General features: G+C 36.0%; 1 protein-coding gene across 1 annotated transcript in view; it reads right to left on the bottom strand.

The window, feature by feature from the left end:
• LOC107600601 (uncharacterized) overlaps positions 1–17604 on the bottom strand; it is a 46222-nt gene that overhangs the window by 1137 nt on the left and 27481 nt on the right. The window contains exon 2 of the mRNA XM_016292535.1: positions 5180–5333. Within this exon, the coding sequence (XP_016148021.1) occupies positions 5180–5333 (154 nt within the window). The remainder of the gene's footprint in view (positions 1–5179; positions 5334–17604) is intronic.

Below are 17604 nucleotides of genomic sequence, written 5' to 3'. Positions count from 1 at the left end.
CTGAAGCTGCGGGCTTTTTGATCCCCCCCCCCCCCCGGTGGCTGGCTGCAGTACAGGTCATAAACCCCACCCTCTCCATGTAAACGAATGGGATTGAGTCAAAATAAAAAAAATAAAATGACGCTTCCAATACAATTTTCCAAAAGATGGTTTTGGTCATTTAAGGTAGTTGTTATCACGCTGATATATGTTCAATTGTTCTTTTTTGTGATATGTTTGCTTTTAGCTAGTAATTTGATGCTATAAAAACAGGGCGTGTCGTTATGGTTGATTGGGGTCTGCGGGAGTTTGGGCGGGAGTTTGATAACGCGGCTCTACCTCACGACACTACTGTGCAGACTCTGGCTCCAAATTACGTAATTTACTCAAGATGGCAGCGGCCATACTGAGATGCTTTGGCTTCACTTTTCTATAGTGAAAGGAATAGGTGACGCATCGTCCATCTTTTTTTACAGTCTATGGTCTATACAATAAAGGTCAATGGGGTCCAAAGTTGTTGAAACATTCTTCAAAATGTCTTCTTTTGAAATCAATAACAGAAAGGAAGTCGTGCTGTTTTGGAACAACATGATGACAGAATTATTTTTTTGTGCAAACAAACTTACATGCAATCATGAATATACGTATCTTCCCATATGTTCTATTGAAGATACAGTATAATATGTCATAGCAGCAACACTGAGTGGCTAATTTAGTGAAATCATTCAGTTTCGAATTCACAATTATTGGTTTTAATAAAATTATAACACTAGCAACAACATGCCACTCGGGGCCTTCTATGCTAATTCTGGGGGCACCTTACCCATTTCCTTTTAAAATCACAAATCTAAAATGTATACACACAATTCAAATTTAAATTAATTTCCTTTCGTGCAGTGTGTAACACAGCTGTAAGTGAATGAAAACATCCTGCAAAGTTTTAAATCTGAAAGTGCACCGTGCATAAAGATGTTGTCTCTCAAAAGAAAAAGTCAACTCTGAATCATTTAAACGAGTCGTTTTTAAAACGAATCCAAGCCATTTCATGTTGACGTCAACATGAAACATTAGCATATTGCCCACCCACTTGTTGAGTGCGTAGACCAGGGAAAACTTTTACAAATTTATCAGGCATTACAGGCATGATGAAACGGAAATGAAATCGACCAATCAGACCAATCACCGCAGATTAGTGTCACGCAAAGGAGGGGTTTGGAAAAATTAATCGTTGAGCAAATCGTTTGGGAGTCGTTGAGGTAAAAATAAATGCATATTTTAAGACAATGAAAGTGTTTTTTGACCTTGAATGCATGTCAATCTGTTGTTGGGGACTCAAAAAAACAAAATTTGAACCTTTAATAACCCATAATAGGGGCACTTTAAAATATATCCAACATAATACAATGTCACAAACCACCAGTTTTGTAGGGCATCTGACCCTATTTTACCCTACTGTTCAAAATAAGGACATGCATTGGGACACCATTTGTCAAATATTAGTGCATAATATTCATAATTAATGAGATGAACTACTCCTGCAGGAACTCTGCTAGGACACTACATTCATGCTATAGCATGAACTTGAGGAGAACCAAACTTCACACATCCACTTAAAAAAAAAGAAAGAAGCTCCGATAGACCAACATTCAGCTCATTTTCGAGCCCTTCACACTGTGGACAGCCTTTTCACCTTGACTGATCCTTTTCCAGCCCCCCGTCGTTCTGTTCAGAGTTTTGATTGATAATCTAATATACCTTCATAAAACTGAGCTGCCATACCAAATGTGATTTGTTGGCTGAGAAGTCATGTCAGACTAAATTAAATCTGTTAGAACCAAATTATATACAGTTTAATATGTTAAATTTACGCTTTTGTGATCTTATATTTCAGGAATTGTTTTCACGGTGCATTAGGTGCTGCGTACAACTGCGGCTCCCTATTTTAAATGGTTTTGTAGGCTGTCTGAGAGAAGCACATATTTGATGTGTTATTTCCAAATAACTGCTTACTGTATATAGCAAATAATGCATTACTGTAGCAAGGAGATTGGTAAAATACTTGTAAAATGAGTCAAATTTAACATTTTCTGAACAAAATGTGAGTGGTGCTTGTCCATGCAAAGAAAGATAAAACTGAAAAAAACAAAACAAAGAACAGCAGGGGTTGTAAGGCCATGACAAAAGCATCATCATAGTGTTCATTTCAATTAATTTGAGTGAAGACAATAACAGATGATTATTACAAATACAAAATGCAATCAAATGTATTAAACAGAACTTCTCCATGTGATTGAAATGGATTTATCTGACCATTTGCATTGTGTGTTTGTCCATGCGCATCTGTCCTGCTTCATTTTTCAAGTTTTCTCGCAGGATTAATTTTTTTCTGGATTTCTAATGCCCTTTACATATGAAGCAGCAGCTGTTTGTCCTTTTATACTAAATACAGAACAACCTTCTCCCTGGCAACTAACAAAACCTCACTGCTGTAAGGTTTACGGAGTAATAAAAATGGGGAAAAAACAATGGCAGTGTTTTGTTTTGAAGTACATAGATTAGAAAACTGAATTAAATTAGGTTGAATCAAATAGACAAAAAAAATGATGAGAATGGATCACTTTGCAGTTTTCAGTGTAGGAGAGATGAGAGATTATCCTTTTAACTAATAAAAGAGAGAGACTTTTAGTTCAGCATCGTCTCCCAGACAACCTATTGCTAACCCATATTTATGTGTTTGTGGGCTCCACATGGTCACAGAGCCAGGTCAAAAAAGCAGGACGCGTAGGAGGAAAATTGCAATTCCTGCTCAATGCGAAACAGCTTCCACATAGTCATCACCACATAACTGAGGAAATGCCAGCAAGACACCCTCAGCACATTTCAACATTGTGTGCTATATACCCGATTCAACATGTCAGACCCCGGGAAACGGAAAGACAAACACCAAATAGAACAGAAGGGTCATTCTTTGTCAAATCAACCAAATCTTCCCCAGCTCAAATTTTTTATTTCGTCAATTATTATTTTTTTATTTGGAAATAAAGATAAACATGGATAGTGATGAAAGCCAAAATATTAAATGTCACTAATGTATATTTACTGAATAAGCCTCTGTTTTGTAGAGGGGGGCCAAAATTACATTTTCAGATTCTGAGCCAGATTACGGGGGGGTAAAAATGACTTTAGAAAGATAGTAGCATCATTATTTTTACACAGCGACTGGTAAGTCTATTAGTAAAATCTGTTGACTAGCAATCTTTGTTGCATTATATGCCAGTGGTGACCATTCAAAAATGGAAAAAGCTAGTTTTTTCCTCCAAAGTGTGCATGCCTGTAACTCAAGAAGTTTTAAAGATATCTTAATGATCTTTTAGATTTTGGGTCTTAAACTTTCCTTTTGACATATTCATTTTTAAGGTTCTATATGGTTCCATTTCAGCAATATTGGAATCTCAATATGTACACATTTTCAGTGGTCAAAGACCAAATGTGGGTCACTTTGCATGCACACCATGCTTTATTTCTTTAAAGAGGAATGTCTGAAGAACAGATAATGTTTAAACTAGAAATGTATCTCGTTTCCCTACATCAAAATAATTGCATAGAACATAACTATCCAAGTGCCATAAATATTCTTTTTTTCTAAAGTTGTGCATTTAACTCAAGAAGTATAAAAGTTATCTTAATATATTTTTAGATCACGGTTCCTAATAAACTTTGCTTTTGAATCTTCGTTTTCAAGGGCCTACTATTGTTCACTGCCAGATATATTGGAATCAGTGTGGCTGTGTAGAATCTCAGTTGTTGAATATTACCCATTTTCAGTGGTCGGAAACCAAATGTGTGTCACATTGTATACAGCTGATACTCATTGCATTAAAAAGGGAACTGACATGGAGTTGACACGGAATGACCCAGAACGAAGCTCTGAAGAGCCAAATCCAAAAAAGAAAAGTTTTAAAAATAATATGGCACTATATGTTCTGAAATATTTGGCCATTTTGTTAATTTCAAACTAGGGCTGTCAAACGATTAATTGCAATTAATCACATCCAAAATAAAAGTTTGTTTACACAATGTGAGTGCACTGTATATATTTATTATGTACATATATACAAACACATACATGTTTTTTTGTTCTTATATGTATTTTGTGTGTGTACACATATTTTGTAGACACAAACTTATTTTGGATGTGATTAATCACGATTAATCATTTGACAGCCCAATTTCAAACACTCCATTTCTCTCTCTCAACTTCAGAACACAAGGATAATTTGAAATTTGAGAGAATCAAATTCTGTCCCTCCACAAAGTCTGTTCACCAAACACTTAAAAAAAAATCAAATGTTCATAAACAACAAATAAACCCATATGAACAAAGTGGTTTAATCCAAGTCTTCTAAAAAGACACAATCACTTTATATGATGAAAGGTAGGGCTGGACGATATGGCCCAAATATATATCACGATATATTTCTTAATTTCTGTCGATACGATATCATTCCGACATCGATATGAACACTATTAAAAAAGCCTCATAAAAACCTCCAAGAACGTCCACAACAGATGTCTGTACCTACAAACTTATGAAAAATTAATTTGCCAACTCTATGAAACTCTAGGAAAAAAATTGCGCTGAAAAATGTTTATAGTTTATCTAATATTTATTTTTTTCTGCCGTTCATTTCAAATGAACTACATTATCATCATGGATTATAAAAATATGAAATTGCGGTTCGGCACGCATGTACACCGCGGTTCAACTTAAATCTGACAATGCATCTGTAATATAGTTTGTTACACATAAAACAGACAGAGTTCGACTAATGTATGCCAATGTAATGTTAATGTAATGTTAATTCTGGCTTCCCAATACATTACATCAACAGCGATGGAAAGCGAGAAAAAAAAAAACCTGGACAAACAAGTCACTCTTTGCTCAATGCGAGTGAAAACCTGAAAAGCACTGTTTATTTTATTTGTATCTTTGCTCTATTGTATTTATTTGTGCTGCTGCTTGTAGTCAGATTATTTGTTCTTATTTTCTTTATTTTTAGTATAGTTTATTTTCCCTAAACACAGCAAACATCAAAAAACATATCAAATATCGAAAGTGTGATTATTCGAACTGTGATTAAGTTGAACCGTTACACCCCAACTCTTTACATCTGGCTGTACACAAAGGTCAGGATGTTACCTGTTAGAGCGCCCCCTAGACTTCCTCTCCGTAGCTGTTTGCCATCTTCACCGAGTTGTCGTTTAAATTTCAGCGCTAAACTGGAGCCTTGAGAAACCTCTGGGTTGCTGGACTTGCGGAAGGGCATCGAGGGGGGGTAGAGGATGTTATCCGGCTGAAAGAAAGATGAGATCAATATGGAGTTCTGGGAACCATTACAAGAAAATATCACATTAGGAATAGCACTGCAGTGTTCACAAAAATATTTAACACATGGCTGCATATCCATTACTGACAATTAGGGCTGCACGATAAATCGCATGCGATATTTAAGGCGCATCTTGTCAGAAAGCCGGTTCTGTAATCAGCGGTAAATCTCCATCACGTGCGTGCTTTCACATTGAGCAGCATTAATTACACAGAGCCGTTGTTCACTGACGAGCTGCGCAAAAAATCACGCGAATATGAACGTGGTTTTGCGCAGCTTGTCAGTGAACAACCGCTGATTACAGAACCGGCTTTACTGATAAGATGCGCGTTAAATATCACATGCGATTTATCGTGCAGCCCTACTGACAATGCATTACTACATTCATTATACTACATGCCTTTTTTGGCTGACGTCACTCTTTATTTTTCAACCCCATTAAAGATAAATACCCATAAATGTCATCTCATTTTGACAGAATTTTCAATCTCAGCATGAATCGTTATTAATTCTGTGTTATCATTATCATAATTGTCATTTACATTTTTTTAAATGCTATGTTATATAACAATTTCCTAGTTCAGTTCATTTGAGGGTACCCCTTCAACCCCTCAAGCAATTACTGAACAAAACAAGCCCTTTTCTCGTACAGATTGAATCTTTCTAGACAAGCAAACTTGGACTTTTTCTACCTCAAATGATAAACACATTAGTGGAAAAGTCATTGGAGAAATCCAAGACAACAAACTGTTTATTACCAAAGCAGATAGGGTAAAACGATTAATCAAAATAAAACCAAAATTTGCAATTTGAAGATTGTGCTGTATGATATTGCATAGTCTGCAATTTAATTAAATAAATATGCACTGCACTTTGTTCATTTACACATGATTTGGTTCAGTTCACAGTAAATGCTGCTCAACACAAATTCATCTCTGCATCTACTCTGGGCTTCAGTTGCTTATAATGTGCATTTGGCAATACAATATGCACTAACAATCTTGTGGTCTTTTGGCCAAATTGTGCAGTTCTAAGAAGCAGAAACAAATAAGCTTCAAAATAAACCAAATGTGACCGAAATATCATTATAAACATATTATAAACATATATGGCTGCATGTGCTGCACGTACCATGAGCAATCACATATAATTCTTGCTTTTTAATGTACTCTGATTTGATTTACGGGGGGAAGGGTGTGGGCTGTGTCAACACAAAAAAAAAAAAAAAAATGTGTGCATGAAGACAAAACTAGATTGCTTCCATAATAATCAACAGAGTGATCCGCACTACTTGCAGTGCTCATTCATTTACCTGATAGATAGAGCAATTCAAGCAATTTTACTATTCCTTGTCCTTCTGAAATATATACATTTTAGAATTTAAATACAGTAAACATTTGGCCTTGAAGAAAAAAATATATATTTTTTTGCTATTGTTGCCATCACAAATACTAAATACTCCATTGTCCAAAAAAAAAAAAAAAAAACAGAGTTGAAAGGCTTGCCGAGCCGAGCAGCACCTCGCTGTGCAACAATGGAAGAGTAGAGGAAGAGGTTCCTCCCCACGAATGTAAACAAATGGAGGCCCAGTGTGTTCTCTAAGTGGAAGGGAACTCCCTCTGCTTTGAGGAAAGTGATTCATGATACTACACACTTTTCTGTGGAGTAGCTTAAAAGAGCTGCAATGATCCACAGATGAAAACCAAACCTATGTGAGAAAACCCAGATCTTAAAGTGAACACTGCCATACGACCTAATGGAAAAGACATGGTCACCTCCAACTGGGACCAGTAAAATGCATATAGCGTATCACATTTCCATACATGGCGCTGGTAATAAATATGTAACCACACTTGAAATAAATAAATACTGATTGACAACTCTGAGACAATAAACCTACACAGTTGAGTTTTAAAGTGTTTTGGCAGTAGTGATTTAGAACCTATGAGAGGAAGTGGAAGACTAGCAGTACAGATTGGTTACGTCACACGTTTAATCTCGGACAGGAAGACTGGACCAAGTCTAGCTTCATGAGACTATTCCGGCCAAAAATTGTCAGCCTGTATCAGAAGACACCTTCTTACTGGAGCAGGTATAAATGATCTGAAAAAAAATATTTGTTAAAAAATGCACTGGTTTGCAATAAATTGGCAGCTTATTTAAATACTGGCACAACAGCCCCTCTGAAATGATGTACAATACCAATGAAAACAGTTGGAAATCTGTGTAGACTTCATGCATTTTGTTTTATAAAAACATTGTTTAAACATTGAAGTATATTTCCAACAGTAATAATGGGTAACACTTTATTTTGAAAGTCCACTTTAGACATTCTACTAACAGTAAGTAACTTTGCGACTACATGTCACCTAGCAGTCATTAGATTATTAGTAGACTGTCTGCTTAACTTCTAACACTTTTTTTTTGGTCTACAACATACAAACTATAGAAACTTTGCAAGACATGTAGTTGCAAAGTTACGTATAGTTAGTAGAATGTCTAAAGTGGACTATCAAAATGAAGTGTAACCTAATTATGCTTCATATTCCAAAATTTCTTCTAACTGCATGACCTTGGTGTTGCTAGCACCATGCTCTAGAGTTTGAGCAACAGGAACAGACATCTGAATAAAAATAAACAAAGGGGCATCAAACAATGTATTTACCATTTACCAAAGTGCTCAGGAAGACAAGTCAAGGTAAGCTGGAACAGGAGGAAATGTGCCTTACAGCCAAGTTTACACAAAAAAAAGTAAGGCTTGCAACTAATATTTTTTATCATAACATTGTGTCATGTTTATAAAAAGCTAAACTACTCTGAATTTTGATGAAGAGCTATGAGGCATACTCATCAAAAGGCAAAAGCAATTTTTTATGATTCATTAAAATCAACCACCTGGAGCAATCTGGCTTTATGCCCAATGCTGACCACAAAGCTCAGCATCTCTCCAGTTCATGGAACACCCTTCCAAAATATATAAACATCCAAAATGTTTAGGACATTAGGACAGGTTTTGTAAAAACAGCATTATTTGTGAAAATGCTGTCACTATTAAATAAAATAATAAAAATGCACTGTTTATCACACTAGTGTGCTTTAATGTTTAACTAGGATGTTTGTTACACTTGTGGTGTTCCATAAACAATTTTTGCTCATTAAACCTTTAGAAATTATTTGCAGAATATGCACACATGGTTATCTTTGAAAATCTTATAGCTTTGAAAATCAAAATGATTGGTATGTAAAGAAATTCAGTTGTTTGAGCAGAAACAAATTTCATAGAGAGGGTTTAACCCTTTGATGCACAAGCTATGAAAACCCCTTCTAATGCACAAAATGGGCCTAAAATGACCCATATTCATTTCCTATGTTATTTCATATTTCGCTGGGATTTTTTTTTTTTTTCATCTTTTGAAATCAGTTTATTTCAGCATTTAATATTCCCTAGTCTATAAATTCCTTGATCCATGAATATTCAAAACATCTTTTTTACAATAATCACAAATTAATATTAAATTTTTTTCATAGGTCTTTGTTACTACAAGTTTATACACATGGGTCAAAAATGACCCATCTATGCGAGCAAGATAAAACAAAATAATAAAGACATTTTGTTAAAATAATTATTTTAGCAGTTATTTAGACCAGCACATTTAACACTTGAAAAATGTTTATTTGCCACTTTGCCTGTAGTGCAACTGTAGTGAATGTAACCGAATAGATGAAAATAAAACTAAACAAAATAAAATCACACAGGTACAGCACTACATCAAATTGCTATCTTAGTGCTTACATGCCTCACAAATGACAACTACAGGTTTGTGCTCCTTGCACACAAGCCTGTTGCACTGGGAACACCAGCTGCTGACTTATCTGTCTTTAGCCCTATTCGCACAGGATTAGTATTACCTGGTGACCTCCAGTCATTTGTAATAATTGCGGAGGTTGCCTGTGATCTTAATCCCATGCGAATCGGCCATGTCTGTAATTTGTAAAGTAAAAATTCCCCCGCAAATGACCTACCATATTTCTCCGAACACCGGGGTCCTGTGATAATATTAGTCCCATACGAATCGGCATCTGTGATTCGGCCAGCATTTGGCGACCTGCAAAGTATATAATTTTTCGAGGTTTTTGTTTCCAGTGCGCCCTTTTATCCATCTTTCGTGAAGAATGGAGCTGCGTTGGAGTGTTTGATAGTATTTTGGGTGCTGTCATCATATCGCTACACCATACAATTTGCAGAAAGATAAAGCTGAAAAGGTTTTGAGGTTAATGTGTTACAAATAAATCAAGCATAAAGCTTGAGATATTATTTTAACCTGGTGAAATGTAAATGACACAGCACACAAAACTATATTAGTTTCTTTTTTTTTAAATCCATCTGGACCATAGAACGGGACTCTCAAAGCCTTGGCATCCGGGTATCCGGGAGACAAGTCAGTAAATTCGAGTAAAATCACAGGCTTCGCTTATCCCGTGCGAATGCACCACATGAAATTCAGATGTGGGGGGGTAATTTCAAAATCACACAAGGTCCCCAGATAATACTAATCCCGTGCGAATAGGGCTTTTGGCAGCTGGGCAGATCCTGCGCCTCTTCCTCCTTTGAAGGTGGGGCCTGCCCTCCAAGCACCTCTTCATATGTGGCATGACAAGCTCTTTGACCAGCTCCTTGATAAATAGCTGTCATGCATTGGTCACACCACCCATGTAATCAGGGTGTTGCGTAGTGAAGTTGGTGTAGGCCAGGGATGGTTAGCATAAATCCTGGAGAGCCACAACCCTGCAGAGTTTTGCTCCAACCTTGATAAAAACTCACCTGCCTCTAGCTTTCTAGTGACCCTTAGACCTTGATTAGCTTATTCAAGTGTATTTGATTAGGGTTGGAGCTGAACTCTGCAGGACTGTGGCTCTCCATGACCAACATTGGCCACCCCTGGTGTAGGCATTGAGGGTAAGCCTGTCGCAATAATCAATCCCTATATATATGTACATGACCTCAATTTTTGGTGACGCAATATATCGCCCATTATATTTACTTAAAAATTAATGTCACCGTGTTTTTTACGTTCCACTTGCGCCTGTGTGTTTTGCAGCTTCTCATACATAACGTGGTGTAGTCATGAGGTGCTAGTTCAAATTTAAAAAATGCTTCTACAAAAAAAAAAGTCATCTGCAGATATGGCCTTGTTTAGGGATCTGTGCCTTTGTGCATACGGACATCTGACTGCCAAGTAGTGATTGTGTTTTTCAGCAATAGTGTTGCACCCTTAAATTTACAGAGAAAAGGAGGTCAGGGAAAAATCTGTAGATGAAAAAAAAATCTCCATACAAGTTCTTTTTACATTTATCTTTTTTTTTGTACTCGTTACTTTGCACTTTCTTTTAGAAAATGTTTATTTACTATTTATTCAAGTTTTTTAAGGTATCTAATATTTTGATACTTAATTTCCATGATCTAAATATTCTTAAAAATTTAAAGTTTGTAGTCATTTGGAAGCCTTCTTGCATTATCATGCTGTCACATTATGATTATATATTCAGTGGCATAAAATGGTCTTTAAAATGACAATAATATCGTTTATCGCAATTATTTCTGGGGCAATATATCGCACAACAAAAAGTTGTTATCGTGACCGGCCTAATTGAGGGTGGCAACATCCAGCACATTGCATCACAGCACCATGGGCCACCTCCATGTTCTCCGCTTACATGGGAAGAAGGAAGCTCGAGCTGTGCGATATGGACAAAAAAAGCCTATCGTGATTTCTTTGATCAATTAAAAGATTCAATTAGAACGACGACAAAGGCCCATATTAGGATCCTGTACGTAAGATGGTATGTCTAGTCCGATGGCTCTGGCAAAGGTTAGGTTTTGAAAAATTACAACAGCTTCCCCCAACCCAGAACCCGTCTAGGGAGGTTTAAAGTTGGAAGACTGAGGATGCGTGCACGGGCCCACGCTTTTCAGACTATACCATATCGTGTGAGATTATCTCCGGTCTAGGAGCTGGGCATGTCTAAGCATTGGGCCTAAAATTTGGAAGTTGTAATTTTGAAAGTTAGCTTTATCACCGCTGGGTCTGTGACGGGTAGGTTTAGGCTGTGATTTAGTTCAGCTTTAGATGATCTAAATTTGATCAAAATTACTCTTTGATCAATTGCGTGCAGTGTGAACGCTCTGATCAGTTAACATGGGCTCAGAAAATATACGCACCACAGACGGAGTGTGTGAACCTGGCATTACGTTTGTATGCCCGCCCGGCATGTTCTGTTCTGTTCTCGTGCTCCATTTAGGCGCGCTGCATTCTGATTAGTTCGGATAGCATACTGCGGGAGGTCGGGGGCGCGGAAAATCGTGCTATAAAGCAATTTAGAAATCGCGCACGCTCAAATTGCGATTTTATGACGATTTCGATTAATCGCACAGCCCTAGTAGAAGCCAACAATTTTTACTCAATCTCAGTGGTGGACAGTAACGGAGTAGCTTTACTTCGTTACTGTACTTAAGTACATTTTTTCAAGTATCTGTACTTTACTGGAGTCGTTTTATTTTGAGTAACTTTTACTTCACTACATTCCAAAGCATAAGATCGTACTTTTTACTTCACTACATTTCATAAAACATATCGTTACTCCTTATAATACATCACGTGCTCCGAGACGCAGAAGCGGTGTCTGATTCAAGAACGAACTAATTCTTTTCAATGAACCTTTTAAATTGGTTTGCAAATCGCACCAAACGATTCATTGACGAATTGGAATGATCCGATTGCAGCTGTTCTCGAGTAGACAACTCACCGATTCAAATGAACCGTTAAGTGCGAGTCTCCAGTGAACTGAATTCACAAGAAAGAACCGGGAGATCTTGTTAAAAGTTGCTGTTAAAAGTAAGTTACTAATGTCGAATTTTAGGATGAATTATTGTAACTGAAAATCATATTTACGTCAAAACTGTCAGTTGTTTGTGAACTAAATCTGCTGTAAAGGGTGATCAGTTTAAGCCCACTGAAATGATTGAATGCAGACACATCAACATCTGTGTCTCTATTTTAGGTTAAAAAACATTGGGCCTAAAATTTGGAAGTTGTAATTTTGAAAGTTAGCTTTATCACCGCTGGGTCTGTGACGGGTAGGTTTAGGCTGTGATTTAGTTCAGCTTTAGATGATCTAAATTTGATCAAAATTACTCTTTGATCAATTGCGTGCAGTGTGAACGCTCTGATCAGTTAACATGGGCTCAGAAAATATACGCACCACAGACGGAGTGTGTGAACCTGGCATTACGTTTGTATGCCCGCCCGGCATGTTCTGTTCTGTTCTCGTGCTCCATTTAGGCGCGCTGCATTCTGATTAGTTCGGATAGCATACTGCGGGAGGTCGGGGGCGCGGAAAATCGTGCTATAAAGCAATTTAGAAATCACGCACGCTCAAATTGCGATTTTATGACGATTTCGATTAATCGCACAGCCCTAGTAGAAGCCAACAATTTTTACTCAATCTCAGTGGTGGACAGTAACGGAGTAGCTTTACTTCGTTACTGTACTTAAGTACATTTTTTCAAGTATCTGTACTTTACTGGAGTCGTTTTATTTTGAGTAACTTTTACTTCACTACATTCCAAAGCATAAGATCGTACTTTTTACTTCACTACATTTCATAAAACATATCGTTACTCCTTATAATACATCACGTGCTCCGAGACGCAGAAGCGGTGTCTGATTCAAGAACGAACTAATTCTTTTCAATGAACCTTTTAAATTGGTTTGCAAATCGCACCAAACGATTCATTGACGAATTGGAATGATCCGATTGCAGCTGTTCTCGAGTAGACAACTCACCGATTCAAATGAACCGTTAAGTGCGAGTCTCCAGTGAACTGAATTCACAAGAAAGAACCGGGAGATCTTGTTAAAAGTTGCTGTTAAAAGTAAGTTACTAATGTCGAATTTTAGGATGAATTATTGTAACTGAAAATCATATTTACGTCAAAACTGTCAGTTGTTTGTGAACTAAATCTGCTGTAAAGGGTGATCAGTTTAAGCCCACTGAAATGATTGAATGCAGACACATCAACATCTGTGTCTCTATTTTAGGTTAAAAAAACATTTTAACATAGGTTAAACCGAAACATTAAAATAACACCAACTAAATAAAATAATTAATGCGCGTTCATATTCCCCGCTGCCGTAACATTAACAGTTTTATTAAAATGCTGCGCATTTAGCCCTATGTGACGTCTGTTTTTATATTGTTTATCAACAGTATAAATTTTTATATTGTTTGGATTAACTAGCCGAGTAGACCGATATGAATGTTTATTCAACATAACCATACTGAAAATAAGTAAATATTGTTAGCTGATGCTAACTGTCTAGCTAACATGCTTGCTGGTGCTAAGTTGAGGCAATTTTTAGATATAAAGTCCACATATTTTTATTCAACCACCTAGATAGATTACATCTATGGGAAAATAAAGGATGTGATGTTCAGAACATGGTAAGGTAACTACAGTAAATATCAAAGTGGGAAGTGATGCCCTCTGGGGGCATTTGGCCAGGGGTCTTTTTACACCACAGACAAGGTTTGAGAAGAAAAAAAATCATTAATGAAAATATAATTATATTTTTCTTAAAATGTTCTTCCTAACTTCAGGCCTTATTCTTGTGTCATATATAACTGTGATGTTCTGCAAATCAACAAGCTTTAACACACTTTTTTTTACTGGTGAAAATCAGATGGTCAAATCTGTTTTCTCTCAGGTACTTCGCAGTGTAAGCTTCACAGTGAACATTACTACATCACTCTCGTCTAATCTAGAATGTCTCAGCCATACCAACACTCTAGATAAAGGGAGCACAACAAGCAGTTGAACATGTATATAATGATTATACATTGTCGCTGTCAGACAGAAATCTTGTAAGTCCTAAACCATTACTTTTCAGAAACACTGACAGGCATAAAGGGTGTCCAATAGCAACGATTTATGACCAAAAAAAAATTATGAAATGGGGAGATACGAAGTTTCAGCCCGACAGCAATGATATATACTCATATATAATAATGTATTATTTTGACTTTTATTTTGTTGACCTAGCTAACATTAGCAAGCTAAAATAGAATATGTCAACAACAAGCTAGCTAATAGTATTGTAAATTTCTCTCTGTCGCACTAGTAAGAGATTTCAAGGTCCTTAGCCTAACATTCAAATATTATATCCAGTTATCTTTCACAGTATTTTCTGTGGTAATAAATTATAAAATAAGACTAAATGCATCAATTATACAAAAGTATCGAATTAATTAATCTAATTAATCGCAAATTAAATCACACATCAAATATGGCTGAGAAAGATCATTACTCCCAAAAGATCATTTAAAGTCATTGTTGTGTAAAACATCAAACAGACATTACAAAAAGTAGCTTCAGAACGAAATATTTAGTTTGATTCAACATAAAATTTATTACATATTCTCTTTTGGACCATGAGGGTGAGTAAATGATGACAAAATTGTAATTTTTGGGTGGGTGAACTATACTTTTAATAATTTATAATTATTATTATTACTACTATGGAAATATGAAATCATTTCTTTAACGAAATGATACTCTAAATAATAAACTAAAACTGTCAGTAGGTGGTGGTAAGTGTATTAATGATTAAGTCATCAAGTCATTTATTCTAGGGGTTGACCGATTTTTTTGATTAGCGGTATCAGTCATTTTCAAAACCGATTCGCCGATAAAATAACTTATTTTTGAAACACGCTATTTGGCTCTGATGCAGCCTGTCAGAACACACCACTCTGTGGCCTAAAGCAATTTTAATTTTTGGGTGGGTGAACTATACTTTTAATAATTTATAATTATTATTATTACTACTATGGAAATATGAAATCATTTCTTTAATGAAATGATACTCTAAATAATAAACTAAAACTGTCAGTAGGTGGTGGTAAGTGTATTAATGATTAAGTCATCAAGTCATTTATTCTAGGGGTTGACCGATTTTTTTGATTAGCGGTATCAGTCATTTTCAAAACCGATTCGCCGATAAAATAACTTATTTTTGAAACACGCTATTTGGCTCTGATGCAGCCTGTCAGAACACACCACTCTGTGGCCTAAAGCAATCTCCTCCCACTGCCCATCTGATTGGTTGGGAGTCACGAGTCCGACCAATCAATGTGGAATTCACTCTCACTCCGAAAGAGCTTGCTAACTGGAGCTGCTTCAGTGATCACGCACCAGTTGTCTCTCAAAGGTAAAGCAGCAGCTATGGAGGTAGAATTGTTGCTTAATTCCAAATAAATAGATTACGATTAGGCATGGGCCGGTATGAGATTTTGACGGTATGATAACCTTAAGCAAAAATATCACGGTTCCACGGTATTGTTGTTACTCTAAAATGTGTTAATTTGAAATGTCTAGGTACAAAAAAAAACTAACAAAAAAAAAAACTGAACAATATATTTTGAGCAACATACAGAATATTTGGAACAGTATATGCACGTAAGTTCCAGAGGAAGCTCCTTCGGCCGTCATACACACACGTGACTGACTGCTCGCACGCACCAACAGGAGGGGGAGGGGCGTGTTACTCTCTACACTGCACTCAACCTGAGGGATTCCTACACTTTCAGTCTTTGAGGAGACATAAAAAAACAGCGCATACCGCAGGAACGGTATAAAGGAACATTTTAGCGGTTTTGAAACCGTGAAGTTTTCAAATCGCGGTATACCTTGAAACCGGTAATCGGCCCATGCCTAATTACGATCCATAAATAAATGTAAAGATATTAACAAACATTAAACATTGACAAATAAATAGAATGAGATCCACAAATAAATCTTAAAGTTTCACAAACATTCATTAAAATTCACAAATAAATAAAATGAGATTTGCAAAAAAAAAAAAAAACATTCACAAATATATATTTATGTCACAACCACAACTTTGCCTGGCATTTATTTGTGAATCGCGTCCTGTGCATTTGTAGATAGCTGCATGCATTTGTGAATCGCATCCTGTGCACTTGCGAATTGTGAAACATTTCTTCTGTCAAGATGTGCTGACAATCCACGACAATCCATGGACTCCACCCACCGTCTACTCAAGCCAATCAGATAACAGCCACATTCGCTGACCAATCGTAGCACGATCACGCTATAGCCAATCACGTTTTGCTTTACAATCAGAGCGGACTCGTCCTGAGATAACTTCATTCATCTGCACTGGCTCAAATAGGTAATATAAGGGCCATAAAATGGGTACAGTAAAATTTTAAGTTTTAAAATTTATTTTATTTAAAGTTTAAAACTGGTTTTCGTTAGATCATTAGACAGTGTATCATGTCAACCAAGCCACAGTATTTTGTTACGTGCCTTTGAAAATGCCAAAGAAACGGTGTGTGATGAAGTGTAGTAGGTTAGACTAGTGCGTGTGCACATTTACAGTGCTTCCTTTCACTGTATGATTCAGTTTATTTCGATTGATCAGAAAATTCAAGATATGGGAGCAGAAAATATATAAATTTATATAATTTTATATAGTTTATATAAATATCATTTATATATCATTGTCGTTTCTTTTCTCCAAAAATCAACATGATTTCAAATGTGATGTTAAAATTATGTGATATTAATATACAGTTCAATAAACAAAAACATGACAGTGTTACGTTTCTGAATGAATCAACCTTTAAATGATTCGGTTCAATCGCAATGACTCTAACAGTGACTTGCTGCCATCTACTGGTGGTTTAAATTTCACATTAATATTTTTTAAATAATGTCAAATGTCAGTATTCGACGTTTTTTGTTTACAGTATCAAAACATTATCTATGCATTTGTAACTGCAGGTTAAAGCATCCCATGTCCCTCTGAGCTGCATTAAACAGTGTGACATCTAAATGTCACTTCAGATGCAACTTGTTTCCTCTGCATTGTAAAGATTAATTTCGTTGATATTTATACCATTTGTTTGGTAACAGCCCAAATGTCTCATTATTCTAATTGACAAATTATATGCAATAATTTGACTCAAAAAGATGAGGCACACTTTAAGAAAAAATGGCTTTATAAATGTAAAAATGCTTTTAAAATGTAAAAAATATATATATATATATATATATATATATATATATATATATTTAAGCTTATTGGTAGATTAATTTCTATTACTGCTGTGACCACCACAGAATATCAAAAACTTCATACATCGTTAGATCCAC

Source organism: Sinocyclocheilus grahami, unplaced genomic scaffold, assembly GCF_001515645.1.
Source record: "Sinocyclocheilus grahami isolate Dianchi unplaced genomic scaffold, SAMN03320097.WGS_v1.1 scaffold287.1, whole genome shotgun sequence".
Lineage (NCBI taxonomy): Eukaryota > Metazoa > Chordata > Actinopteri > Cypriniformes > Cyprinidae > Sinocyclocheilus > Sinocyclocheilus grahami.
The sequence above is the reverse complement of the archived record's forward strand: the minus strand, read 5'-3'. Positions and strand labels throughout refer to the sequence as shown.